Raw genomic sequence first — 24,056 nt, 5'->3', positions numbered from 1 at the left:
GCAAGGTAGGAAGAAAGGCTAGTCAGATGAAGAGCCCCACGCCAGCACTCACACAGGCAGGTACCAGCACAGGATCCAATGTTGACATCTTTGGAGCGTCAGAGTGCCATCACAAGAAAACTGCGCCAAGAGTCAGAAATATAAAGAGCGTTGAGATCTGGGTGCAAGTCCAGGCAGGGACTCCACTACTATGTCATCTCTGATCAATAAGGAAGCCTGACAATAGGCACCTACTGGAGCGGCAGCAGGGCTCAGCCTCAGGTGTGCCATGTCAACATGCCTCAAACTCATCAAAGCAAAGAACACCAGAAAAGCATGCTTGCCGCTAGCCCCTGACACCGGCGGGTTTCTGCCCACCACAGAATGGGTGTTGGGGGCCTAATAGGGTTCACAACAATGTATCCATGCATACTGCTCCCTGAAGCACTGCTGCAATGCTGGTCACAAAAGCCTAGCTTCCTCTGCCTGTTCATGCAGCATTGATTAGGTAGGTTAGGATACATGAAGGCTAGTCTTTAACCCCTCAGACCAGCAGGAGTTTCTAGGCTGTGCCTATCTTGATTCCCGGTCATGGAGCACCCTATTCATTGTGCTTTCAAGATCATAGGTATCACATCTGGCCACTGAGATTTGCAGAATAAGCTGCTCCAGGCTAAGCAAGACTTTCTGAATAGCACGTGCTTTTTTTGGGGGTATATTGTTCATCCATTGATTCTATGGCACGGCACAGAGGCTCCTATTATGCACTTGTCCTGCCTTTTAATCATTTTAAGCAGCATGAAATTACAAAAACAAACCTATTACAACTCCAATAATCCCCTTTCCCCAATATTCCCCTCTCAATAACATCCTCCACTAACGGCGTGTCATCCTTTAGTATATCCATCATTTTAGGGAATAGCAAGACCTCCTTTCTTGCAGCTCCTGCACCCTATCAGGTGAGCATTGTTCTTTTATGTTATACGTTGTACTGTTGGATTGTTGGACTATGTGCTCTGTTTCCTTACAGCTTATTTAAAACATAAAGTTATTCCTATACAAAAGGTTACTGCTGTGGCATACTGGTTAGGGAGTGCGAAACCGCTTATGATCTGGGCATGTTTATCTCTGTAATGTGCCCATGTGTGTGGGGATCCCCCAGCGTGGCAGACAGAACTTCTATCATTCTGGTACTCTATATTCTGATGGTGAGTGTGTGTTATTAATGGAAATGACCTTATGCTGACCTTCAGAACGCCTTCCAACCCCAATTGAAGTTCTTGCTGCTTATAGATACTCTGTATTAAGACAGAGGGACCATAATCATGGAAATCAGGCTGTCTCTGACGCTAACCCAGAGAAAGTCTCTCAAGACAATGAGGAGACTAATTAGACGGACAACTAGCAATCTAATTACATTGCATTTGCTTCTGATTCTGTTGCTAATGCTTTCAGCTCCACTGTAGGCCCACAGGTGAGAGCTATTACTTCCTTGATGGCAGCCTTATCACTTAGCTTTGAAACATCTAGGGTTATGGCAGTAGTAACCAGAGGTCTAGCTCAAGGATAGGAACAAAAGCAGGGTAGATCCTTGTGATATGATGGTGGTGATGTGGGATCCTATTTGTCATATGTAATACTAACATGAAGAAACATCACATTGCATATAGAGAAGATGGACTGTTCTATGATTACAAGTCTAGTCGCCCCAAGACTGCAGCCTATCAGGGTATGCTTATGGCAGGTGACGCGGGATCACCATGTGAGCCAAATGTTTCATAACAATCTAAGAGGGAGACTGGATCTAGCCCCAGTGCCATTGCCATGGGTGAATGGTTGTAATTACTCAGTCAAGTGGTGGCCTTGGACATCCATGACACTATGCCAGTTTACAAAGGTGGTGATGGCCAGTTACTGTGCATCTCTGTTTTTTTTATAACCTATGGGTGCCCCCCTGTTCTACCCCTTCAACATGGCTCATCCCAGTACTTCTGAGTGGCATACACTGCCACAGGTGGAGGGGTTTGCACACACTTTCTTCACAAAAAAACATGAAATAATATCAGGAAATAAAATAAAAGCAAAATGTCCCATGCCTGTCATGAGTGGGAAACAACATGTGATCCTGGTGGTGGACCAGCATCTGAATATGTTTTTTCCTGATATGGAAAGGACATTTCAAAAGGGGTGGGTGAACCTCGGCCCACCTGCCATGCTGCACTGCTCAATAATAATTCCCCCTCGTACATGTTTTGGACATGGCCAAGAGGCAACAGCTAATGTACAACCACTTGATCCTGCTCTCATAAATGGTTTGGCCAATTGCGATTTATGCTTCATTTGGGATACTAATGCATCAAAGACAGTTGTAACATCTGCTAACACACAATGAACTATTTGTCAGAAGTCACTCGGCAAGACAACAGGTCTTGAGCTGTGGCAGTGCAAGGGTGAAAGTACAACAATCAACAATTATAAACAGAGGAGTCCCTTGTTACATGTACATCACGGCTAGCAGTCCTCTGGAGAGGACTGTTAGCAACTGAAGCTGTATTACAGCTCGACATTACTGCAGGAGCTACAATGTCACCAGAGTTTGTTGTGGTTGTGTTTGGACTGAGTACTCTTTGACTGAAGTGTTAAAGAGGTAAACACAGTTAAATCAATGGTGATGTTGGTGGTGGTGTGAACAATATTGCATCCACTAATATTGACTGACTAGGGACTTCATGTGCCTTTTGGGCAGACACAGATCCCCTCCCAACATTTTGTTAAGATAAACATTGCCACTGGGGGAAGTTGAACATAGCTCCGCAATTATATGCAGAAGGAAGTGATAGCCACAATGACTTGACTAAAGAGAACCTCTTCCTTAAATCATCCCAAAGGTTAAACACTAGGAGAGATTTTGTGAGGCTAAAATAAAGTTGATGGACTGTATAAGTGTTCATACCAATGTCAACAACATCTTCATGTGGCAATCTCTCCCTCTCTCGCCTACCTTTACCATGGAAACATCTAATAATGTGTGAGTTTGCACTTTACTCTAAGTTACCCATCACCATAAATATACTATGGTGACATTTGGGGTATTGAGACCACCTGTCTGGCGTAGGTTTTTCTATTTGCTTCTTGGGAGGACATTATAATAAGATACCAGGAATATCTGCAGGGAGCAGAGACAGTTCAGGCACAGGAGAAAGTGTAGTACATATTAATGTATCAGTAGGGCAACGTTGTGACACTATTGGTAAAAAGTATGCAGAAATGCTAAAGTGATCTTCTGCAAATGTACATATTTTTGAGAAGGGTCCTTTAGTTCGATCGGTTACATGCACAAACAGCATTTTATGTTTGCTTCAGTATCAATAAAGTATGACCATTTATAAGTTCTGAACATATGGTCCTTAATAGGTAGCATGTCATGCAGTGCATGGGATGCAGAATATCTTACTCCAAATAATCTGACCGACACAGGAAGTTGGCAAAGTTCACTTTACTACTTTAATATCAATTGTCTAAAACAGGGAGTTACAACAGACATTAACGGACGTTGCACAGCACATTTCAACGCAAATCACATAAACACAGTCTTTTATATTATACATTTGTCATACGTGACATCATACTACGTGGCAAATAGGAACAATCTATGAGGCATTGTGATTGGTTCAAGGGGAACATCCAAGTATACTTTCTATACATTGTCGGGTTGTGATAGGCCATCTACTATCAGGTGGGCAACTTAAGCCTGCCTCTAGTGCAAGTCATCCTCAACACTTATTAAGTACACAGAATACTATTGGCTTTCAAACTATAAGACCCACAGTTATATGGCCTTCTGCAATTGGTTGGTATGCTCATGCCATGTCTGGAACATTCGGCTCACTTAGCAGCACATGCCAGGTGGTTGATTTGACTTCACCTACCCACCCAATTAGCCCAACATATCTCATCGTCCATGCCTTCTGCCATGAAGATTGTCTTTGAATTTGACCTTGCATTGTACTTTTGTCTCTGGGAATATAGAGGGAGTGAGGGCACACGCTATCATAGTTTCTGGGAGGCAATGCCCAACTCATTTTCCATCCTTGGCTCACATGACAGGATCCCACGATCTGGTCCATTTTACAATAATCAAGTGTCTTAATTAAATAAAACTTATTATGTTGTGTGGGGCTCCTTCTATGCACCTTAACAAGGAGCAATTCAGCTTCTCACGTTTTACTGCCTTGAGAATAGATAACTGGCCTTAGCGTGCCTTAACTTTGATATCAGGCCAAACAGCTTAACCCTTGGAGTCTGCGATCCTCAACTTAAGCCTTTACTACAACCCAGCTCTCGACCCTTCTTTCTCCGTGGGTTTGAGCTTACTAAAAAGTTTTATGACACTGATGTGCAGTTCCTATATATAGGAACTGCAACACCTAGGCGTCCTGCTGTTGTTTTGTTTCTATGTGCTGCTTATGTGTTGTGCATTTGTTTTTGCACGATGCAACTTTTAAAATTTTGTAAAACATTAAAGACATAAGTAATTTTTCTACTGTGTCCGGTGTGTTTTGTCCAACCATTTTTGAACTTGGCACTAGTTTATGTGCCTGCGGGAGTGCGGTTCGCCTTTTCCTCCTTCTTTTGAAATATATATATATATATATGGCAAGATTGCTATATGGTACCTAGCACTTTACTTATATCATTAGTCATTTACATGATATAGAATATTTGCTGCTATTGTACATATTGCACTTTATCCTGCATTGAAGCAACAGTAGAAGGGATGAAATATTGATTATTATGTTGGCTACTGTACTATATTCTTAAGGATGAAAAATAACTATGTTTTACCCCCTGTAATACTGAGAGATAATTGTGTTGTAAAAAAAGCATTTTAATCGATGCTATCGTGCACTAAGCACTTTATTCAAGATATTAGAGACTTGACAAATTGGAAACATTGGCAGCTATAATGCACTTTGCACTTTTGGTAATGGCATTTAAGATTTTATGCTGTGGTAACTTAAATGGAAATGGCTTATTCTTAAAAGAATGTTTGGTCATATTTTGAAGAATTTGGTAATATATGACCTACAACAGTACAAACGTTTTGAAATGTGTGGAAACACACATGGTCATACTGCACAATGCACCTTATAAATATGGGGATAATATATTAGCCCATGATGGGCTTTTTTTGTAACATTTTTAGAAGTGACACATTGGATGCAGGACATATATGCATATACTGTTTACCATTCCAAGATGTCACTCAAAGAAACATACATTGGGTCTGAGAAGGAAACATAAGGGAAAGTAAAGAAGGACTTCTTACTTGCATGCACGAGTGTTTAAATGGGAAGCCTGTCATTGATGTTTACAACCAGACGAAGCCCTTTCGGGTGAAACGCGTAGTTGTTTTTGTTCTCTCCTTTGCAACTTGTCCACCATGCTTTACAAATAAAGGACGTTTGATGGAGATCCTTTTTTGACGTGTTGGATGATGTTTAATGATTCAGGAAGAGTGCCGTCCAGGAAGCGATATTTCGCTTTCCTTTTCCCTTTTCTTTTTGTATTAACGCGACCGACCGCGTATGGGACGGGCACCCATGCACTGCTTAATGTTTTTTGAGCAAACAAACTAAGGATTGAGCGCGTCGCAAACAAGTCGGAAGAAAGTGCTGTTTTTTGATATATATATATATATAAAGGCGGCTCCGCCTGCAGTCAATTCACTACTTATAGCCAGCTTCTACGATCACTTAGTCTACTTGCGTGGCTGCATCTGTACATTCATTGAACGGTTTGCATTTTCTTCAGTGCATCACACACATGCAATCTTCTTTCCGCTTAGGAACATTGACTTGGTTCCTTATTTCATCATCAGTTTCTATAAGGTCCATACATCTTCTCCTTCTTCTCTTCTGTGTCAATCTTGCTTATTGTGACGTCACCAGCTTCTTCTATCGTTTTCATATTTCTTCAGGTATATCTTCGGGCATATGTCTGGTATGGTTTGCTTAACAGATAAACAGATACCTTTTCTCGAAGACTCGCTGTGGTATGGTCAGAACTACTGGTGTCAAACATGATGCAGTCTCAGGCATCCAACATATCAGAAGGAGGGGGGTGGGACTTCCTGCAGAGGCAGACAGCTGCTCCTCTACACACACCCCTCTGGTCGAGTCCTCGACCACTCCTTCATTGTTCTCCACATCTTGATACCTTCTTTTGAAGAAGTGCTTCTTTGGAGTCCAGATTTTCATTAATCCTTTCAAAGATCTGGCTGACATCATATGCTCATCCACACTCCATGTCACGTAGCTGCACTGTCCATTCGAATTGCAATACACCCAGCCTCCCATATACTTCTTGTGATTCTTTGGATACAGGAACTTCATTCCCTCAGGTGCCATATGCTGGCCTTTATGTATTCCCTGACTTCTGCATCGGTCCATTCATTGGGTCTGAACCCTGATTCGACATCAGTGATGATCTTTATCCCCACTGCTTTCTTGGCTGTCTTCTTGCACTATGCAATTATTATCCTTATCACACAGAATCCAAACATCACCATCACTAACACTGCTCCAAGAAACATGAAATATTTGCCATCCATTGTGGAACCCATGAGAAGATCGATGCAAACCAACTATCGTCTGCAACATCCTCTGTCTCGTCTTCCATCTTGTTATGCAGGTTCATCAGCATCGTCATAGCCTCCGTCATCATGAGACGGTGTGAATGTGCAACATGATGACCTGATTTTAGCAGAAACACCTCCTTCCATCGCAGTGATCATATCAAGGTATATCTATTCTGGAGAGTCATCAATCGTATGGGCCTCAACTCTTTCTTGATAGCATTAAATAATTTTACAGTAGTGTTGACCGTCTGCAGGAGCTCCCAGTGAGTGATTTGTAACCACTTCGCATTTGCCATTGTCTGAATCTTAGGCATAAATATAGTTTTAAAATTTAAACAGTCTTGCTGGACAGCCTATGCTCATATGGGATGGCCTCATATGCATCTATTGATTAAGCTGAAAAGTAGTTCTCTCGCTTGGTTCGATTAAGGAATTCGAACTTCTTCTTCTCAAAAGGGCATCTGCCTTTGGGAATTCACCAATGTGCAGGTCACTTTGGGAAATCACTAATGCTGCAACATGGATGAGCACCAAGGAACACATCCCTCCCCAGTCCTTGGGCAACTTCATGTAGGCTCTTGGCCCACATGCTCAATAATGATCCATTAGGACTGCTGTCCCTTCCTTAATGCCTGGTACATAAAACATTCAGCCACACTGGAGAGTCTCTCCAACTCTCCTCGTACCTTTATTTCTGAAACAAAACGACTCGTCCTGCAGGGGTAATATCTGCAATGGTCCTCCCTTATCATCGACCCATGTCAACAATCTTGCGATCTTCGACCATTGATCTTTGCATTCCTTTTCTGCATTCATCACAACTTCTTCCCACTGTCCAGTTAATGCTGCCGCTTTGCACACAACCAGTCCATCAGCTCATCCTTCATGAGTGAGCACTGTTCGTTTGTTTTGTAATTGACCAGTTTCCCAACATTCTCGTATTTCCTTCCCATTCTTATTTTTGCACTGCAGAATCTTGTTTTCTTCAATCTTGATCCCTGCTTCGTTTATTCCAGGCTGTTCATGTCTCATTATTTGAAGCTTTGTTTCTGGCTTCTCTCTTGTCTTTAAATCTTGCACATAATTGTCTTCTCTTTGAGATGTCACCTTATTCATCCATACTATGGATGCTGTTCTTCCTTGGAACTGTCCTCTTGTCAGGAAAAGCGCAAGATGTGTGAGGCAATGTGCTCTTTTCACTGCTACTTCTGTGGCTATGAACATTTTCGAGGTTCCCAAAGCATACGGTATCAGGTAACACACGTAGCAACTCTCTTTAGAAGTTATCTCTCCCACCTCTTTCATGTGCTGGTACCACATGTTATTACCCACGTGTGCTGTATTATCTAGATATGTGTTTATCTCTTCCTAAACTCACTCTGCACTTCTTTTTCATCTCCCTAACAAAATATTTGTGGCCTATGGAAACAGCTCTAAAGCAGCTCTACTACGGGGAGAGATCACAAAGGGTGTTGTCTCATCAGTAATGGGTAAACCAACAGCAGTTCCTACAGTGGAGGAACCTATAAATGTCTCTGCCTCTGCGGAAGTATTAGTGTAATAGTGACTGTGAAATGTGAGGAATAGAAATATAAAAAGTGTGGTCGTGCAGGAATACATGATACACCAAAATATGAGCAACTATCCTTTGCGAGATTTAACCACTTTTTGTTAATCTTCTAGAACCACATCAATTCCTCTGTTTCTCATTTTACATATGCTTACCCAAATAGATGTTTTACTCTTGCAGTTGAAATGCGTGCTCAATAATTGCCATCAGCAACCTTCTAATCACTGGCCCATTCTTGGGATCCTGTAGAAAAGTGTGAGCATCAACATTTCTCCTAACAAGAGCAGGATAAGCTTGGAGAATAAACACAAGAACAGCAAGCACAATCTGATGCATATCGCTATCGGACAACACCATGAGATTTGGATACCGAGAAGAGGTATGCACCAGGAAATTTATCCGGATACTGTGTACATTTGCAGTTCCAAATTTGAAATTGTTGTTTAGGCATAATTTTGATTCGTCAATATGATTCTAAAGTTCCTTTTTTCCAAAAGATTCCTAAGGTTCTCAGAAAGGGTTTGCACTCCTGCTACAACATCTATAAGGAGTGTCTGACTGTACCTTAGTCCAAACGCACAAACACATTTATCAGCCAGCGGCTTTATTGCGCTTCTTCTTCTTTGTCATTGATCGAGTCTACATACGCTGAAGTTCTTCTTCTTTTCTTGCTTCTGGATCGGCAACGGTGGGAGGTACGATCTCGTATTTGTATGGCTTTGTGTTGCTCAAATGAAGCCAAGCTCGCCTGCCTTGGACTTGTACTGCTGAAGTAGGTTACATTTTTGACGATAAAAGGCCCATGGATCCGTGGATCATGCCACTTTCGTGTTAAGTTTTTAATCAAAATGGTGTCACCAATAAACTGTTTAGGTGCCAGTAATAGTTCAGCCGATCCGGTTGCTGAATGGTCTTCATCTATGTTCTGAGACCGACCCCCTTGGCGCTTCAGTTTATCTGAAATGAGATGCTAGACGTCATAAATGTCAAATAATCATTTAATTCATTTCCTAACAATTTTGCTGTGCTCTGGGCATCACTTCTACTCCTCGATGGAGGGGTATGAGGCGTTCTCATCCACCTCCCTGTAACTAGTTTGTGCGGGGTGAGGTGGTGGTCTGAACCATGATGATTCCGTAGGGCATATAAAGCTAAGGGCAGACAATATAGCCATCCCATTTTCAAAGTCAGTTTGATCCTGTTTTTAGATAAAGGGTTTTGCTGGTCAAAAGAAACTTTCCCACGGTGAGTCCACAGTATTCTATTTTTCATCAGTTGACAAGCAAAGGTATATACCGCTATTATGACAGCCTCATAGCAAAAACACTTTTAAAACAAAGGGTATTGTGTCCTTATGTGCCAACTGGTTTTCTTGTTTCAAAAAATATTCAAATGCTTTTCACCTTTTTAAATTTGTTTATTTTTGCCATATAAAGTAATTCATGTGTTAATTCCCAATATTATAATACGAAGAGTGCCATGGCTATATCAATCTTAAAAAAAAAATACTATCATTGAACAACTCCTAATCTGGCCTTCAAATACAGGATTTTCACCTACTTGTCTTCAAGAGACTTTAGACTTTATACAAAAGTTGAACACACGCTGATATTCCAGTAAAGTTTATTGGGGGTTATGGTCATTTGAATTGTACATTGCACGGAGGGGACTGCTTCCATGTACAGGTCTCCTCCATGCAATCTGAAAACATTTCAAGCATTTACGATTAAAGTTAACACCTTACTTTACCACTTCTTTTTATAAAAAGTGTAAATGCCACCTGCAATTACTGACTGTGGGAGGCATTTAGAAGGGATTCCTATAGAATCAGCTTGATTTTCACCAGTTGCAAAATAGAAATCCATTCATTACTGCCAGCATGAAAATCGCATGATAGCTGTACGGAGCCGCATTTCTCGGGCAGAGTGGAAAAAGCATGCAAGTGTGTTACGTCCGTTCATACCTGACGAATGAATGAAAATCTGGTGGATTGGAAAAAGTTGAAGTGAAGGTGTACCTTCAAAGGGAGTGAAAAGTAGGCATTTTTAACGCAACCTTCTCACCAACATTTCCATGTAAAGCACAGAAGGGTCAGAACTTAAACTTTTCTGCATTTCAAAAATTTGCAATAGTGATATGAGTTACTAGTATGTACAATCCATGTCCATAAGGGTGGCAATGGATGAAGGAAATGAGCAAAAATCGTTATTTCTCAAACTCTGCATCCATTACCACCAGCCCAGCAGATAACATATTCAGGTGGTAATGTTATTTACCACATGCAGTGTTTAGATCCTGAAATCCGTCAGACGTATAATTAGGGCATTCGAAGAGGTAAGACGCATACGTCAAATGCATAATAACAAAGTACATCTGGCAACTCATTGACCATTGACCAAATGCTGTAAGCCTTGAATTTTAGAGAAAAAAACATTGTTTTTCTTTCCCTTCTCAGGTCTTTCCAGAGGAATTCCTCCATGTTATGGCTACGTAAAGGGTGTTGCCACCTCTGGAGCTAGTTGCCAAACGGCAAAGCTGCACAAATTAACATATTGTGGTATGTATTATTTAATTCAGGACCAACGTGCAGTGATTAAAATGTGTTATATGTACTGTCATTGTATTTCACGACACAATTGCATTAATCGTTTAAGGTGATACCTAGTATCAGGTCTATGGTGTGCAACATCTCCCTGCAAACATTATTTTCAACCCTTCCATCAAACAGAGAAAGACAGAGCAAGGTATGCCATTGTAACAGAATGCCATCTGGGATGGTGTACTGGCCAGATCTTTTTTGTTGTATGCAATGCAAAGTGAAGGTGATTGCTCTGCAGGAAAGTGTGCTATGCTGAACAGACACACTTTCCACATGTGCTCGCTCGCTAAAAAGCCAAGTCACTAGTTACCCATATGCTGATTTCCGGCTCTTGAGTACATAACATAATCATTGTCATGCATACAGTGGCTACATGTATGCTTCCAGTGTTCCTCATTCCTTAGACACTATGGCAGCAGAAAGGTTAACTGGCAACTTTCCAGATACAAAAGTTACAAGAAAGTTCAAATGCGTCAATGAAAATCCTTTAAGCTGTTTTTCATGTTACTTCCATTTAAAAGCACATTTAACACTCGGATCCAGTAGAAGCCAACTCAGATTTCCTACCCTTGTTTCAATTCGGCTCTGCTACCCAATGCTTTTCACCTGATAGCAGGGTGCCCTGGTATAAATTCTAGCAGTTGCACTTTAGATGCCGTGGCTCTGGAAGCCCAAGGCACAATAGGTTGCGCACAAAAGGTTGGCGTGCTGTGCTTCTGGCATCCAGGGACATAGTGTCTAGAGTGCAAATGGTGAAGGAAGGAGGCAGCTGGAGACCCGAGCCCAGAGCAGGTAAGTGGGAAAGGGAACGAATGGAGGGGGGCAGAAGGTACCGCAAAGCGGTTGGGGATTCGGGGAGGGACCGGGAGTGGACCGGTACAAAAGGCTGCAGCTGCGTAATGCCGCCTTTTGTTTTGGAATCCACGGGTACAGACCTTTGTAACCAGCCTTTGGACATAGATCCAAATTCCCGTTAACAATTTCCAAATGGTTTCTACTGGATCAAGTTGAGCAGAAATTAGTGCCTGCATATTGTCTGAATTTCTATCAAGAAAGGTCTACAGATGATTTTATTTTGGTAGGTGACTTCTATTATAAAAACCCTGGATGCAGTAGAAATCATGTCTTAGATGTCCCGTGGATGTTTCACTAGTATGAGCTACTTAGAGCCGTCATAGTACCAATTGAAATACCCAGTCTGGAATCAGACTTTGCTTTCTCAGGTTTTTTACTTAAAGGTAGGGTGTCCTGGGTGGATATTTTACTTAATTATTTCTACATGATTTCTACTGGATCCAGGACATACAATTGTTTGTACATCTCTTGAACTGCAAAGAAGAAAAATGTTGTGTTGTTTGACCACCCTTGTACAGTGCAACACCCTCCATCTCCTTGTCTGTACATCTGCACAGTCCCATGCAAGCACCAGTCTTTGCATCGCTAATCAACACCCTCTGTTCCTCGCTCGTCCTTATCTTTCTTTCTCTCAGCACTCCTCTTTACGTTGCATACTATTTACCTCACTGATCACTGCCCCTCAACTTCTCACAGCATGGTTGTTCTTTCTGGAATTGTTTGCTGCTGTTGAGAGCACTGATCAAGATTGATGATCGCCATAAGTGGCTCGATCCATTGAAGTCACTGCCATTTATTTACTCAATTATTTATTTCTACTGCGCCAGAGTCCGCAGTCATCGGGGCACCACACGTACACGAAAAACTTTAAACATACAGGTCACAGGACAACACAGATCATCAAAATTCCAGGCGGGATCTTGATTTGATTCAGGGATATTACATTCAGGTCGGTCTTGAGTTTTTTTTCTGAAAATACTGTATGCGGACTCTAATCTTATTTGTGGTGGCACCTTGTTCCTTAATGTGAAAGGCTTTGCCTAGTCCGTTTGTTTTCCTAAATCTGGTGATTACGAGTTGGCCCTGAGCTTCGGATCTAAGGGCACGACCCGGCACATAGGTAACCAGTTTCTTCTTGAGATATTCCAGGGCTTTCCCATGGATGCACCTATGTGTAGGTTTCTCCTGTCTTCACTAATGTGTTCTATTTTCCTTTTTTCTTTGATAATTCTCACAGCTCTGTTTTGGATTTTTGGGCATTTTGCAATGTGCCCTTTATTTGCTCCTAATAATAGGGCATTACCATAATCCAACCTGACCTGGACAGTAGGGTGGCTCTTGCGACTTTAGTGCAATTTTCCTCACTTAAGTAGGGATGTATTCTATGTAAGAGTTTCAGGTAATAGGAGCAGTTCTTATTCAGTTGCATAACCTGAGCCTCTTTTGACTTTATTTACGACCCTTATTTGGGACTCATTAACGTTGAAAATCTTGCATTGATGGTTCAATTTGGCCCTGGCTGCATGAGTCCCGAAGATGATTAATTCTGTCTTCTTGACATTTAGACATAGCCAATTGTTGGTCATCCAAATTTTGATTAGTTTGTAGAGTTTTTCCATGTTCTGGGAGTAGTTACCGCTTAGTTCAATGAGCAGCTGGGTATCATCGGCGTAATTGGTGAAAAATACTATGATTTTCTCCAGGATGATACAGAGGAAACTAATATAAAGATAGAAAAGAAGCGGCGATAGGCTGGCTCCCTGCGGTACACCACAGCTGATATTCTCCACTATGTTCAGCATGTGGGATTGGAGACCGAGCATTGCCATTTCGGTACTATGTGCCGCAAGGAAAACAGACTGTTGACTATGTAAAATCTCATTGGCTTCAACAAATGCCTGTAGTTGGTTTATGGCAATTGTATCTAGTACCTTTAGTATAAAGTTACAATTGGTAATAGGTCTTAAATTACCAGGGTCACTTTGGTCTAGTTCTGGTGTTTTTGCTAAGGGGGTGATTATGACCTTTTTGATGTCAGTCGGTACATGGCCATCCCGAAGAGAAGCGTTCACCATCTTGGTGAGTAGGGGGGCGAAGATGTTTGCATTCTCCAATATCAGTTTTTTTTTTTTTAATTATGTTTTCGGCACATGTGGTAGGTTTAATTGATTTTAGAGTTTTTAACATTTCTTTGGTCGTGATTTCGTGGAATTTAAAGGTTCCTTGCTGTAATGTGGACTCGACTCCATTAGCTGGCTCAGCCTGGCTCAGTGAGATTTGTTGAGCCTCTCTTAGTACAGCCCTGGCTTTTCTGATTTTCTCTGCAAACGCTTTTTGTACCTTATCACAGTTGTCACTGGTCGGTGAGAAAGGGGGAGTGGGTCAACGCTCTAGGTTGTTCTATTGCTTTGAGGATTTCGAATAGTTTGCTGGATTAACTTTCTGTTGATTTTATTTGTTCATTGAAATAATTCCTCTTGGTGTCACCAGATGGGGTGGGTGGTTTGCCTCTCTTTTTTGTTAATAAAAGACCAAATCCTTGGTATGCCACTCATATAACGAGTAACATTAGTCTTTACACCAAATGAAAGACATGGACAAAGTAAGGATATTGGGGCACATCGTCTTTGGTACCTCCTAGCGCTAACTTTAAAGTGTGTGGAAGTTGTTTCACTGTCCAGTCCCATTCTGGTTTTTGTCAACTATTTTTGGCAGTTGTGTCAACTGGTGTATAATATGTAATCATGTTGGTTATTCAAAACAGTTGTACTTACTCTAGGTCACCTGAGTGCTTTGTGTGCCTCAGTGACATGTCCTCTCTTTACCCCAGGAACAACCAATGGCTAGAGGTACTCAGCACTGTTCACCTCATTGCTTCCGCAGTGGAATGGACCTATTTGAATTGGATGAGTTGTTATTATAAAACTACAATTGTTGGGCCCTTGTACAAAGTTAGTGCTTTTTTAAATGTCTTTTAAAGAGGTTTCTGCTAGTAAGGAAATCCAAGTTCTGTTATACTTTACTCCATTTTCTATAAAGTTACTTGAAATGTAATTAGTCCGTGAATGTTTGTTTATGCTGTATTAGAGTATGAGGCCACCGCCAGCCTCTCTATAACCATGGCACGTCAAAGCACTTAAGTAACCAAAGTAGGCAAAAAGAGCAGCAACCAGGAAGGCACCAGGTGGGCGGGGCTTCCTAAGTGGGGAAAAAGAGTGGATGAATGTATCTGATGGAACAGAAACTGCTGATTCTGCTAACTAAAGACATTTTTCATGCTAGGCAACTGATCTGTGTTATGATGTGCGTACTTTTAAAATTGTAAGTAACTATTTATTAGTCAGCAAAACGTCGGTTCAGATTTACCATGTCGATACAATTATTTAAAACAATGAAAAATGAACTTTGCTTTTAATGACATGTCTTCACTTTCATTGGCACAGGGCACATTGCATCCCTTCATATAGCAGAGTCAGACTACCAAAGAATGGCAAAATACAAAGTGAAAATTGGAATTGTTGCTCACAACTTATGCATGGATGCGGCGGTGATAGCTGCAATTATTTCACGCGAGTCTCATGCAGGCGCTAACCTGATCAATGGAGAAGATCCCGATAAAAGACTCTACGGATTAATGCAGGTCAGGACCAAAAGCAAAGCAGCCCTGCCCTCGGCTTCGAGGCATGGCTGCCTGTGAACTCTTAAGCATTGAATGTGTCCTTTTTTGTTTGGTTAAGGTGGCTCTGATAAGAAATTGTAACAGTCCTCTCTTGTATTTCAGCTCAACAAACTATGGCACCCTCCTTTGGGGGCATGGGACAGTGAAGAGCACATCTCACAAGCTACCGAGTTTCTCATCACTATGATTAACACCATTAAGGCAAAGTTCCCAAACTGGACTGTGAATCAACAATTGAAAGGTCTGTATCAAGCATGGAGCATATTAGTGATTGCTGTGAGGGCACTGAACTAATGCTTATCACAACCACCAGACTCTGAAATCCTGGCCTTACTCTAGAGCAGGGGTCTGCAAACTTTGGCTCACCAGAAGTTTTGGACTTCGATAATGATCAGCCGTAGCCAGCCTAGGCAATGGTGAGGGCTCATGGGAGTCAAAGTCCAAAACATCTTGCAAGCTGCAGATTACAGATCCTTGCTCTAGAGCAGTAGTAGAAATAATGTATGTTCTTATAAAGCACTTCATGTTTGATTCCTGGGGCTTTTAGGTGTCGCAGTAGTATGTGTTATTACTAAAGCAATTCAAAAATGTGTTTGGATTTTACCTACCTACAACCACTGGATTGACTTTCGCAACCTGGCTGTGTTTTGCATGTACCTACCTGCAACCACTAACCTTGCTGTGTTTGCATTTTACCTACCTGCAACCACCAACCTTGCTGTGTTTGCATTTTACCTACCTGCAGCCACTAACCTTGCTGTGTTTTGCATTTACCTACCTGCAACCACTAACCTTGCTGTGTCTGCATTTTACCTACCTCCAAGCACTGGATTGACTTTTCGCAGCCTGTGCTGTGTTTTACATTGTTTAACCTTGAGGTGATACTTGATGTAGCCCCTGCACCTTGTTGTGAGGCTTTCACAAGTTATGCACCCACTCTTCATTCCAGCCGTGTGCTGTGCTCTGTTCTGCTCACCTGCACTTCTTGTACCTTTCCCCTCCCTCTTTTTATATTTCTCCCTTCTCTGTGTCTTGCACGTCGCCTCCTTCCCCCTCTCACCTTCATTTCATGTTATAGCACTTGCACGATCTGAATGTCTCAAGGCCTAGATGGAACACTTTGGGCCTCATTACACGGTAGGCGGTAAACCATGGCGCTATTAGCGCCATGGTTCATGCCGGTAATTTACCGGTACCGCCTTGGAGGAAAGGGGAATTACCGCCCCATTCCAAGGTTGGCGGGGCGGTAATTCCCCCTACCACCATTGCCCTTCCCCATTCCCATTTTTGCCCCATAGGGCTCTATGGGAATGGGGAAGGCGCTAATTACGGTACCGCAAATTGCGGTACCGTAATTAGCTCCACTGGTCCCTTTGCGGGTTGGTTTTTAACGCCTGCAAAAAGCAGGCGTTAAATTCCCCAACCCGCAAAGGGACCTCGTAGTAAGGCGGTAAGGATTTACTGGTACTGGTAAAATACCGGTACCGGTAAACCCTTACCGCCTACCGTGTAATGAGGCCCTTTGTTTTGTTTTCTTCACCCTTGTTTCCTCCCCTTCCAGCACGCTCCCTCTTCCCCTTCCCCCCTTTCAATGTCTCAAGGCCTGGTAGGAACGTTATTTGTTTTTTTTCTACATTCCTGCCCCCCCCCTTTTTTGTCTTGATGCGCCTTGAAACACCTTGTGATGTGTAGGCGCATTATAAATGACAAATAAATAAATAGTGCAAAGACAATAAAACATCCCTCTGTACTGCTCTAGGGTTAATACTGATCTGACATGGCAATAAGGAGCAATCCCACTGGTCAGCTCAGAGTACTTCGCGAATCTGACGAACGAGTTGTTAAGCCAAGAAAAAACAGAAGACATCTCCACCAAGCATAATATCATCAGCAAATAATGAAATCATCACAAAAACAACCAGCATGTCAATTATATTGTCAATGTTATGATTACATACTGAATCCCAAAACAGTTGGAATCAATTCAGGATGAAATTGATCTGCGTCTTATATACGTCGTATATTTAGCACCTTATGGTAAAAGCATTCTTATGTTAGGGCAAATAACGCCTTCAATGCAAGCTTATACCAGTAAAGGTGATGCCGACACCAAGGACGTCATTTGGGGGTCGCCAGAGGTCACAACAGCGACCTCTGGCGACTCCCTTGCGACCTCTGTAATCTTTTTGCAACCTCTGATTAAGGCCTTGCTGCATAATTCCTTTTAAAATAATCAGAGGTTGCAAAAAAGTTTACAGAGGTCATGGAGCTTGCCTTGCAAAGTTGCGGTGCGCGTAAATCAACCTGCCAGTGCCTTCGACCTCTGATTATTTTAAAAGTAATTATGAGGCAAGTCACTGGCAGGCTGATTCGCGCGCACGGCAACTTGCAAGGCAAGCTCCATGATGCCTGCCTGGGGGCGGGTGCGGCTCCACTAGGTCTGGAGGCTGGCACTCAAGGTCATGGTTGCCTGTCAACCATCAACTTTGTCCAACCTCGCCTCCGCTATTTGTCCTGCATACTCTGTAAGCAGGGCACCCTCACCGGGACACAAAGGATTGCCCGGCTTTTGGTGACTGCAGCTGGCAGCAGTGCTTGAAGGCTGGTCTGTGCTGCTGAGTGCCACCGTCCTCGGGCTGTGTGTGGGGAGTAGCAACATAAATAATATTTATTTTAAAAGAGCAATGTATTCCTATACCTATACTTACAATTTACCCAGCATGGGTTGCCTTGAACTTCTTTCTAGCAAATCATTTCCCATTAATAGACACTTGTCATAAACTCTTTACATGCCCTGATTCCTTGCCACAGCTTCTCAAAGAAGTAGTGCAGTGGATGTGCTGATTTTAGATTCCTCTATTCTCAAAGTGACCTGGATATTTCCGGGGTACGGGGCTGCAGTGTAAGTGATATGCTGGCAACCCTGCTTGCATACATTGGTGTCAGTATAGACTCTCTGCACCCACGTGGTACTGGGTATGCATTTCACAGCTATGGGCCCTTTGTCAACAAAAAAAGGATTATGTTCCTGCTTGATGGATAAAAAGGGAAATGAAAAAATTAAGAAGGCGTGGCAGGGTCAGTAATGACCCTTTTGTGCATTACAAAGCCCCTCAACTCTGTTTCAAACAGAGGTAGGATAATGCGTTTCATTCCGTACCTTTCAAAGTGCATCCCATTTATGAATTTGGGATGTGCATTGAATTGCACAAGCATGCCCCCCACCAACCACTGCTGTGTGCATTTGCGCGATGTAAGGGGATTTTAGGGGCATCAGAATGTGCGGATCTCTGAGGCCATCTGAGAATAGAAAGAATGCTTTTATGGTCCAAAAGAAGAGCCTATCCAGTAGCTCATCTCTTCCTTTTGCACCAGACAATCTGCGAGAATGCGGCCCCTTGAGTTTTGGGGGTTTCTTCGTTACAGCAGGGCAGGGTTTCTCAAGTCTGCAGGTCTACTTGCAGAATGGGCAAGCAGCGCGGCGGCGGCGAGCAACCGGGGTTTCCTTCCCCTCCGTCCGCGCAGACCTTGAAATGCTGGCAGAGTAGCAGTTTGATGGCCAGGATAACAAGAGGAGGGGTAATTCATTCCTGAGCCCGGCTTTCGCAGAAAGCCTCCTGTCATGTACAGCTCGAGGGCGTATGCCTATCTGAGCTTTATTTGACAGTTACCACTTGCCAGCGTAATTAAATGATCATTTATAAATACTGAGAGCGCATCGTTGGGAAGAGCAAATAGGCGGTTATCAGGGCACTGAATAAAAGGGATCTGCTTGACTGGTAATTGTCTGCTCCCGTCTCGGTAGTTAACTATGTTCCCCGTTTCTTTTTTTGGGTTTGATAGCCGCTTAGTATTTGGCATTGCTCTACAAGTAAACACTTTATAGAGTGTCTCTGTTTCGATGTCAGAGACTTGTGCTGTCTTTATGTGTCACTCGCGCGGGGCGTGGTCAAATGATATCCCTTCATGTGATGTCACGTGGGGACGTGGTCATATGACATCACTTCCTGTGACTCACTCTTGGGGGCGTGACATTGTGATGTCACGTCCGCGACCCCTGGCATTTTGGTGAAATGAGGTCCCTGGCTGACAAGGAGCTGGAAGGTGAACACAATCAGCCATCTCCTTATGCATCTTCTTCAGGGCAAAGTATACTTGACTGGTTGTTTTTTCCATGAGGTAGCAAAGTCGTGGAATGTTCTCACGGCAAGCCCATTCCCACCTTTATATAATACAGATGCCACAATGCCAGAAAGATGGCATGTAATCAGCCTCATTTTAAACCAATTTATCATTTTTTAAAAATACAGTCAAAAAATCATGCATGTCTCAAATGAGTAAATGTATTTAAAAACGTATTTGTGGCATGTTGATTTTTCATGCAACTTAAGTTTTAAACCACCAGTGTGTTGCCCAACATCCTCACTGTGGCATCCAAACGATTAATGCACATGATTGGATTCATTAAATAAACGTAAGAGGCGGTTCCTGGAGGCAAATCACAGAGGGACAGTGCTTTGCATTTTTTTTTTATTTTACTCATCTAACTTTGCCATGCCACACTGTGCATAGATGTCTACCGGTGCAGGCAGGCTAATTGCGTATTGTCTTTGAAGCTGTAATACCTTTGATAAGCATCCCAAGTGCTCAATGCTATGATAAAATACATGACAGCATCAAGATAAGATGGTATCATGGTGACAAGAGGGATGTTGTGGAATCTTAAAAGAATTGTCCCATACCCCGGTGGGACATCCTGGTCAATTCTCATTTCCAAACCCAATACATCACTTTACCGTCACCAGAAGATGACAGCAAAAGGCAAAGAGTTGTTTTGTTGTCACGTTGAGAGAGCATTGGGAATCAGTTCTTGGAGTTCATTAGAATTAACATGTGAACATTGTTTTTAAAGAATTGCTCCAATCACTAGAGCTTGCTAAGGGGGTTTGCCAGGCTAAATGGCAGCAAACACACTGGGGCCCAAGATACATCACAGTGTACATGAGATAACCCACCAGAGCATAAGCTCTTTCATTAATGAGATACTTACTATCTCCTTGCCAGTCACTGATTTCATCCAAGAGAGTGGCCAACATTTTACACCTTCTTTCAAATCATCAAAAGACCTTGGCAGTTAAGATACCCATTGTTTTCATAGATGCAAACTCTAGGCTCTAGGTAATTCCCGCTGCATCTTCATGGCACAAAGCACATTGCCCATACCACACTGTAATGTGCACCCCTCCAAAAGTTAATCTAGTGATATTCTTTTTTTATTTTACGCCTTTGGGTGTGATCAATACAGATATGAGTTTGAAGAGCAGCAGATTAAAGAGCATGCTATTTATCCATTCTCATGGAACTGCATTTCTCCATCAAAGTTATTTTTCATAGCTCATAGCACACCTTTTCAGTGTTTGAGATAGAAATCTGTAATAATGTTCATCAGAACAGATTCTCTCTTCAAGAGCTACCACTGTGTTGCAAGTGTTTCACCTTGGCCGTTGTTGTTTCATTGACCTGCCTGTCTCTCCATCACAGTTCCAAGGCTCCTCTGAGCTTTCTCCATTTATTATTTTGCAGATATCCTGCCTGGGAGAGAGCTTTATAAAGGGCAATTTGGGTGCTGTTATCAATCTATGACAATGCGCCTCACCTGTGTGAAGACGACAATCGAGCCTCATTTTTTTACCCTTTCAATGCGCGCGTTGCCCACGAATCGCTGATAGTTTGCAGCAATGTCTTTCATTCTTTTCATTCTGAAGCTGTTCTTTCGCTGTTTTGGCTTTAATAGCTGGTGACACCTTTTTTGCCAATCCATATGGAGCAGCATTGCAGTGGGTTTGGAAGAGATGAATGAGGTAAATATAATTAACTTGAAATGACAACAACATACATCACCCATTCCTGCCATTAAAAGTTGTGATCAAATACAAGCCATGCTACAACCCACCATTATTCACCTTGTGCATTAAAAAATACCAAGCGTAATCCCACATGCCCTTTTGAAAAACCTTGGTCTCCTCTCAACGTCAGAGGAAACACACTTTGGCAGGTGCTGTTACCTATTCCTGACTGCTTCATCTCTTTCCCTCAGAGTGCCTAGAGACACAGCGTTAGCACCGTTTAAAATCTACAGCATTTTCTCAAGCACCGACTGAGCCCTGCTGCTGTGCACAGCCATGCTCTGTGAGCACTCACAGAGCTTGGCCCAAACCCAGTAGCAAGAATGTGTGGGTAACTGCTGCAGAGTCCAAACACGGTTTGCGAAATGTGTCTGTAAGCCATAGAAATTGGTACTCAGTGTATCAATCAAGTAAGAATGAAAGGCTGGATCAGGTTTGGTGGTATTCAAAAACAGCGATCTGATGAGACCACATAGACACAGGCTTTATGTGGCCTATATGTCAGTGCCCAATGTGGCACAAAATCCTGCTATTTTGGGAAACATTTTTTGGGATATAGTGGGACAATGTTTTAAGTCAGGCCACTGTAAGGTGGTAGTTCTAACCAATATTAGACATTGGGCCTCATTATGGGTGTGCCGGTATCCCATCGGTAAAACCGCCGTATACCGGCAAATGGTAACACAGTTACTGACATTTGTCTGCCAGTAATACCGGCAGATTACAAAAAGTCCCCATTTTCATGGAGTTCAATCAGGCTCCATGGGGGCATTTTGCTGCAATTACTGGCAACGGTTTTACCATGCCGGTAATACAAAACAATTTTTGCCGGTAGGGGTCATATTTTGCCTCATCTCTGCCATTATTACCAGCACTTTTACTGTGTACCGGCCAACTCTTAATGAGGGCCAATCCACCATTAGAAATTGAACATACACATATGCCACAGAATACCTCCTCAATTTCCAACTACAAGCATTGTACATGGTCTATCATCAGGTGCAATTTGAAAAGAGCAGTGAATGGCTGAAGGAGTAACAAGACACTAAAATACTACTTTTTAACATTTTTAATAGCAATATGTTAATATAAATATATACAATGAGGATGGGCAGATTACCCTTCAATTATTCTAATTAAAAACAGTAGACCATTTAGATCTTTTCATAAAGTATTGTTACATGGACATCTCCTAAAACTGAACAAAGTTAAGAAGAACTTGGGAATTCTTTGCAATAAAACGTAGAGTACAAGCAGGGATCACTCGATGTGCTTTTGTTGCAAGTCTGGTTCGAATCCACCAAATATGATACAAGCTGGTACCATCTGTTGAGAGGACACAACATTTTCTTTTATTTGATCAAAGGCATATACAATGGATGAAGTTAGTAGCAAGATTTAGAAAGTGTTTGCTGAGACCCGTTATTACCCAAGGCAGACATCACTTGTAGCCTGACTTCTAACCACTAGGTGAGATCAGGCCCAGACATGCCTCCAGGGCAAGGGAAATGCACAAAGTGCAAGGCCAACATGCTAGTGTGGCCCTGTTCTTTTGTCAATATGGGGTGCTTTGATGAGTTACGTCACTGTACAACTACAACTTTTGACCAGCGTCACTGAACTATTATTATTTAAAATACACACTTAGGAAGACTTTTTACCCAATCATCTACATTTGGCACTACTCAAACAATCTGTCTTAAAGGGATTGTTCGATATTTCTGAGTGTAGGCAACTATAACATTGTTAACTGATCAGATCTGAATCCCCCTGTCTTAGTCTTGGTGATACTCCCAATAGCCTTTCTTATTTAAGAGCCATTGACAACCATACATGCGAAAGTAAGATACAGTCATATTATAGGTGAGGATGAATAGATGGGAATGTGACACACGTCGGAGAATTTGGGCTAGTAATGTAAAACATTGGTCCAGCGAACAGAAGACAGCCAGTTGAGCTGGTGCGAGTACTGTAATGTTTGACAAATAATTGTATTAATCTAATGCAATGTGATTCTCATTAGTGGAGACCCGCGGATGAACATTGTCCCCCAAAATCTTACCAGCTTATGAAGAACCGAATAGGTCAGACATGCTGCCTAAAGTCCTTTCAATAAGTAATTCACTGTTGACAATGTATACCCCACACATCAAATTCTTTTGGCAACAGTTATTGCGGGTCATTACGGGTAGGGTGGTGTGGTAAAAAATGGCAGTAATGGGATGGTAGGTAGTTCCATTACCACACTGCCATACTATAGGCTTGACAGGGAGGTGGATGATTTTCCCCCAACAAAAGGCTGGGGGAAATCTGCCACCTTACCACTAAAACAATCAGCAAAATCAGCAGAATTACTGCCGGTGGTACTTCCACCGAAATCCCAATGGAGTCCTATGGAATACAATAACTGGGGACTAACACAGCCCACCAGACCTAGTGGCAGTAACAGTAATTCTGCTTGGCTATTCTGCTTGGCTGTAGTTCGGTAGAATTACTGCCAAACTTGTAATGATCACCATTTTCGAGCAGGTAAATGCCTCTTGATGTAGAGGGAAAGGCCCCTGTGTTAATATTATGGGTGATTCCACATGGTAATTGAAGACTGGCCTGAATGCCTCTTCAGTAATGTCTTCCTTGTCTATCGTAACTCTTGCAGTCTTCCCCTCCACATCTAGAGGCGTTTATCTGCTCAACTTATTATTCATGCCTTGAGGAAGAGCTGTATGGTCGAAACATGTGTCGGCAATCCTAATAAACACTTGTCTATATTACAATGACCAAGATTTACTACCGCTGGGGAGATGTGATGACACCATGCAAATCTTCAC

General features: G+C 42.3%; 1 protein-coding gene across 1 annotated transcript in view; it reads left to right on the top strand.

Annotated features, from left to right (window-relative positions):
- LOC138525546 (lysozyme g-like) overlaps positions 1-24,056 on the top strand; it is a 291,158-nt gene that overhangs the window by 114,239 nt on the left and 152,863 nt on the right. Inside the window, exons 3-5 of the mRNA XM_069635592.1 lie at positions 10,645-10,746; positions 15,087-15,283; positions 15,425-15,563. Coding sequence (XP_069491693.1) covers positions 10,645-10,746; positions 15,087-15,283; positions 15,425-15,563 — 438 coding nt within the window. The remainder of the gene's footprint in view (positions 1-10,644; positions 10,747-15,086; positions 15,284-15,424; positions 15,564-24,056) is intronic.

Source organism: Ambystoma mexicanum, chromosome 7p, assembly GCF_040938575.1.
Source record: "Ambystoma mexicanum isolate Mex_15411 chromosome 7p, UKY_AmexF1_1, whole genome shotgun sequence".
NCBI lineage: Eukaryota > Metazoa > Chordata > Amphibia > Caudata > Ambystomatidae > Ambystoma > Ambystoma mexicanum.
The sequence above is the reverse complement of the archived record's forward strand: the minus strand, read 5'-3'. Positions and strand labels throughout refer to the sequence as shown.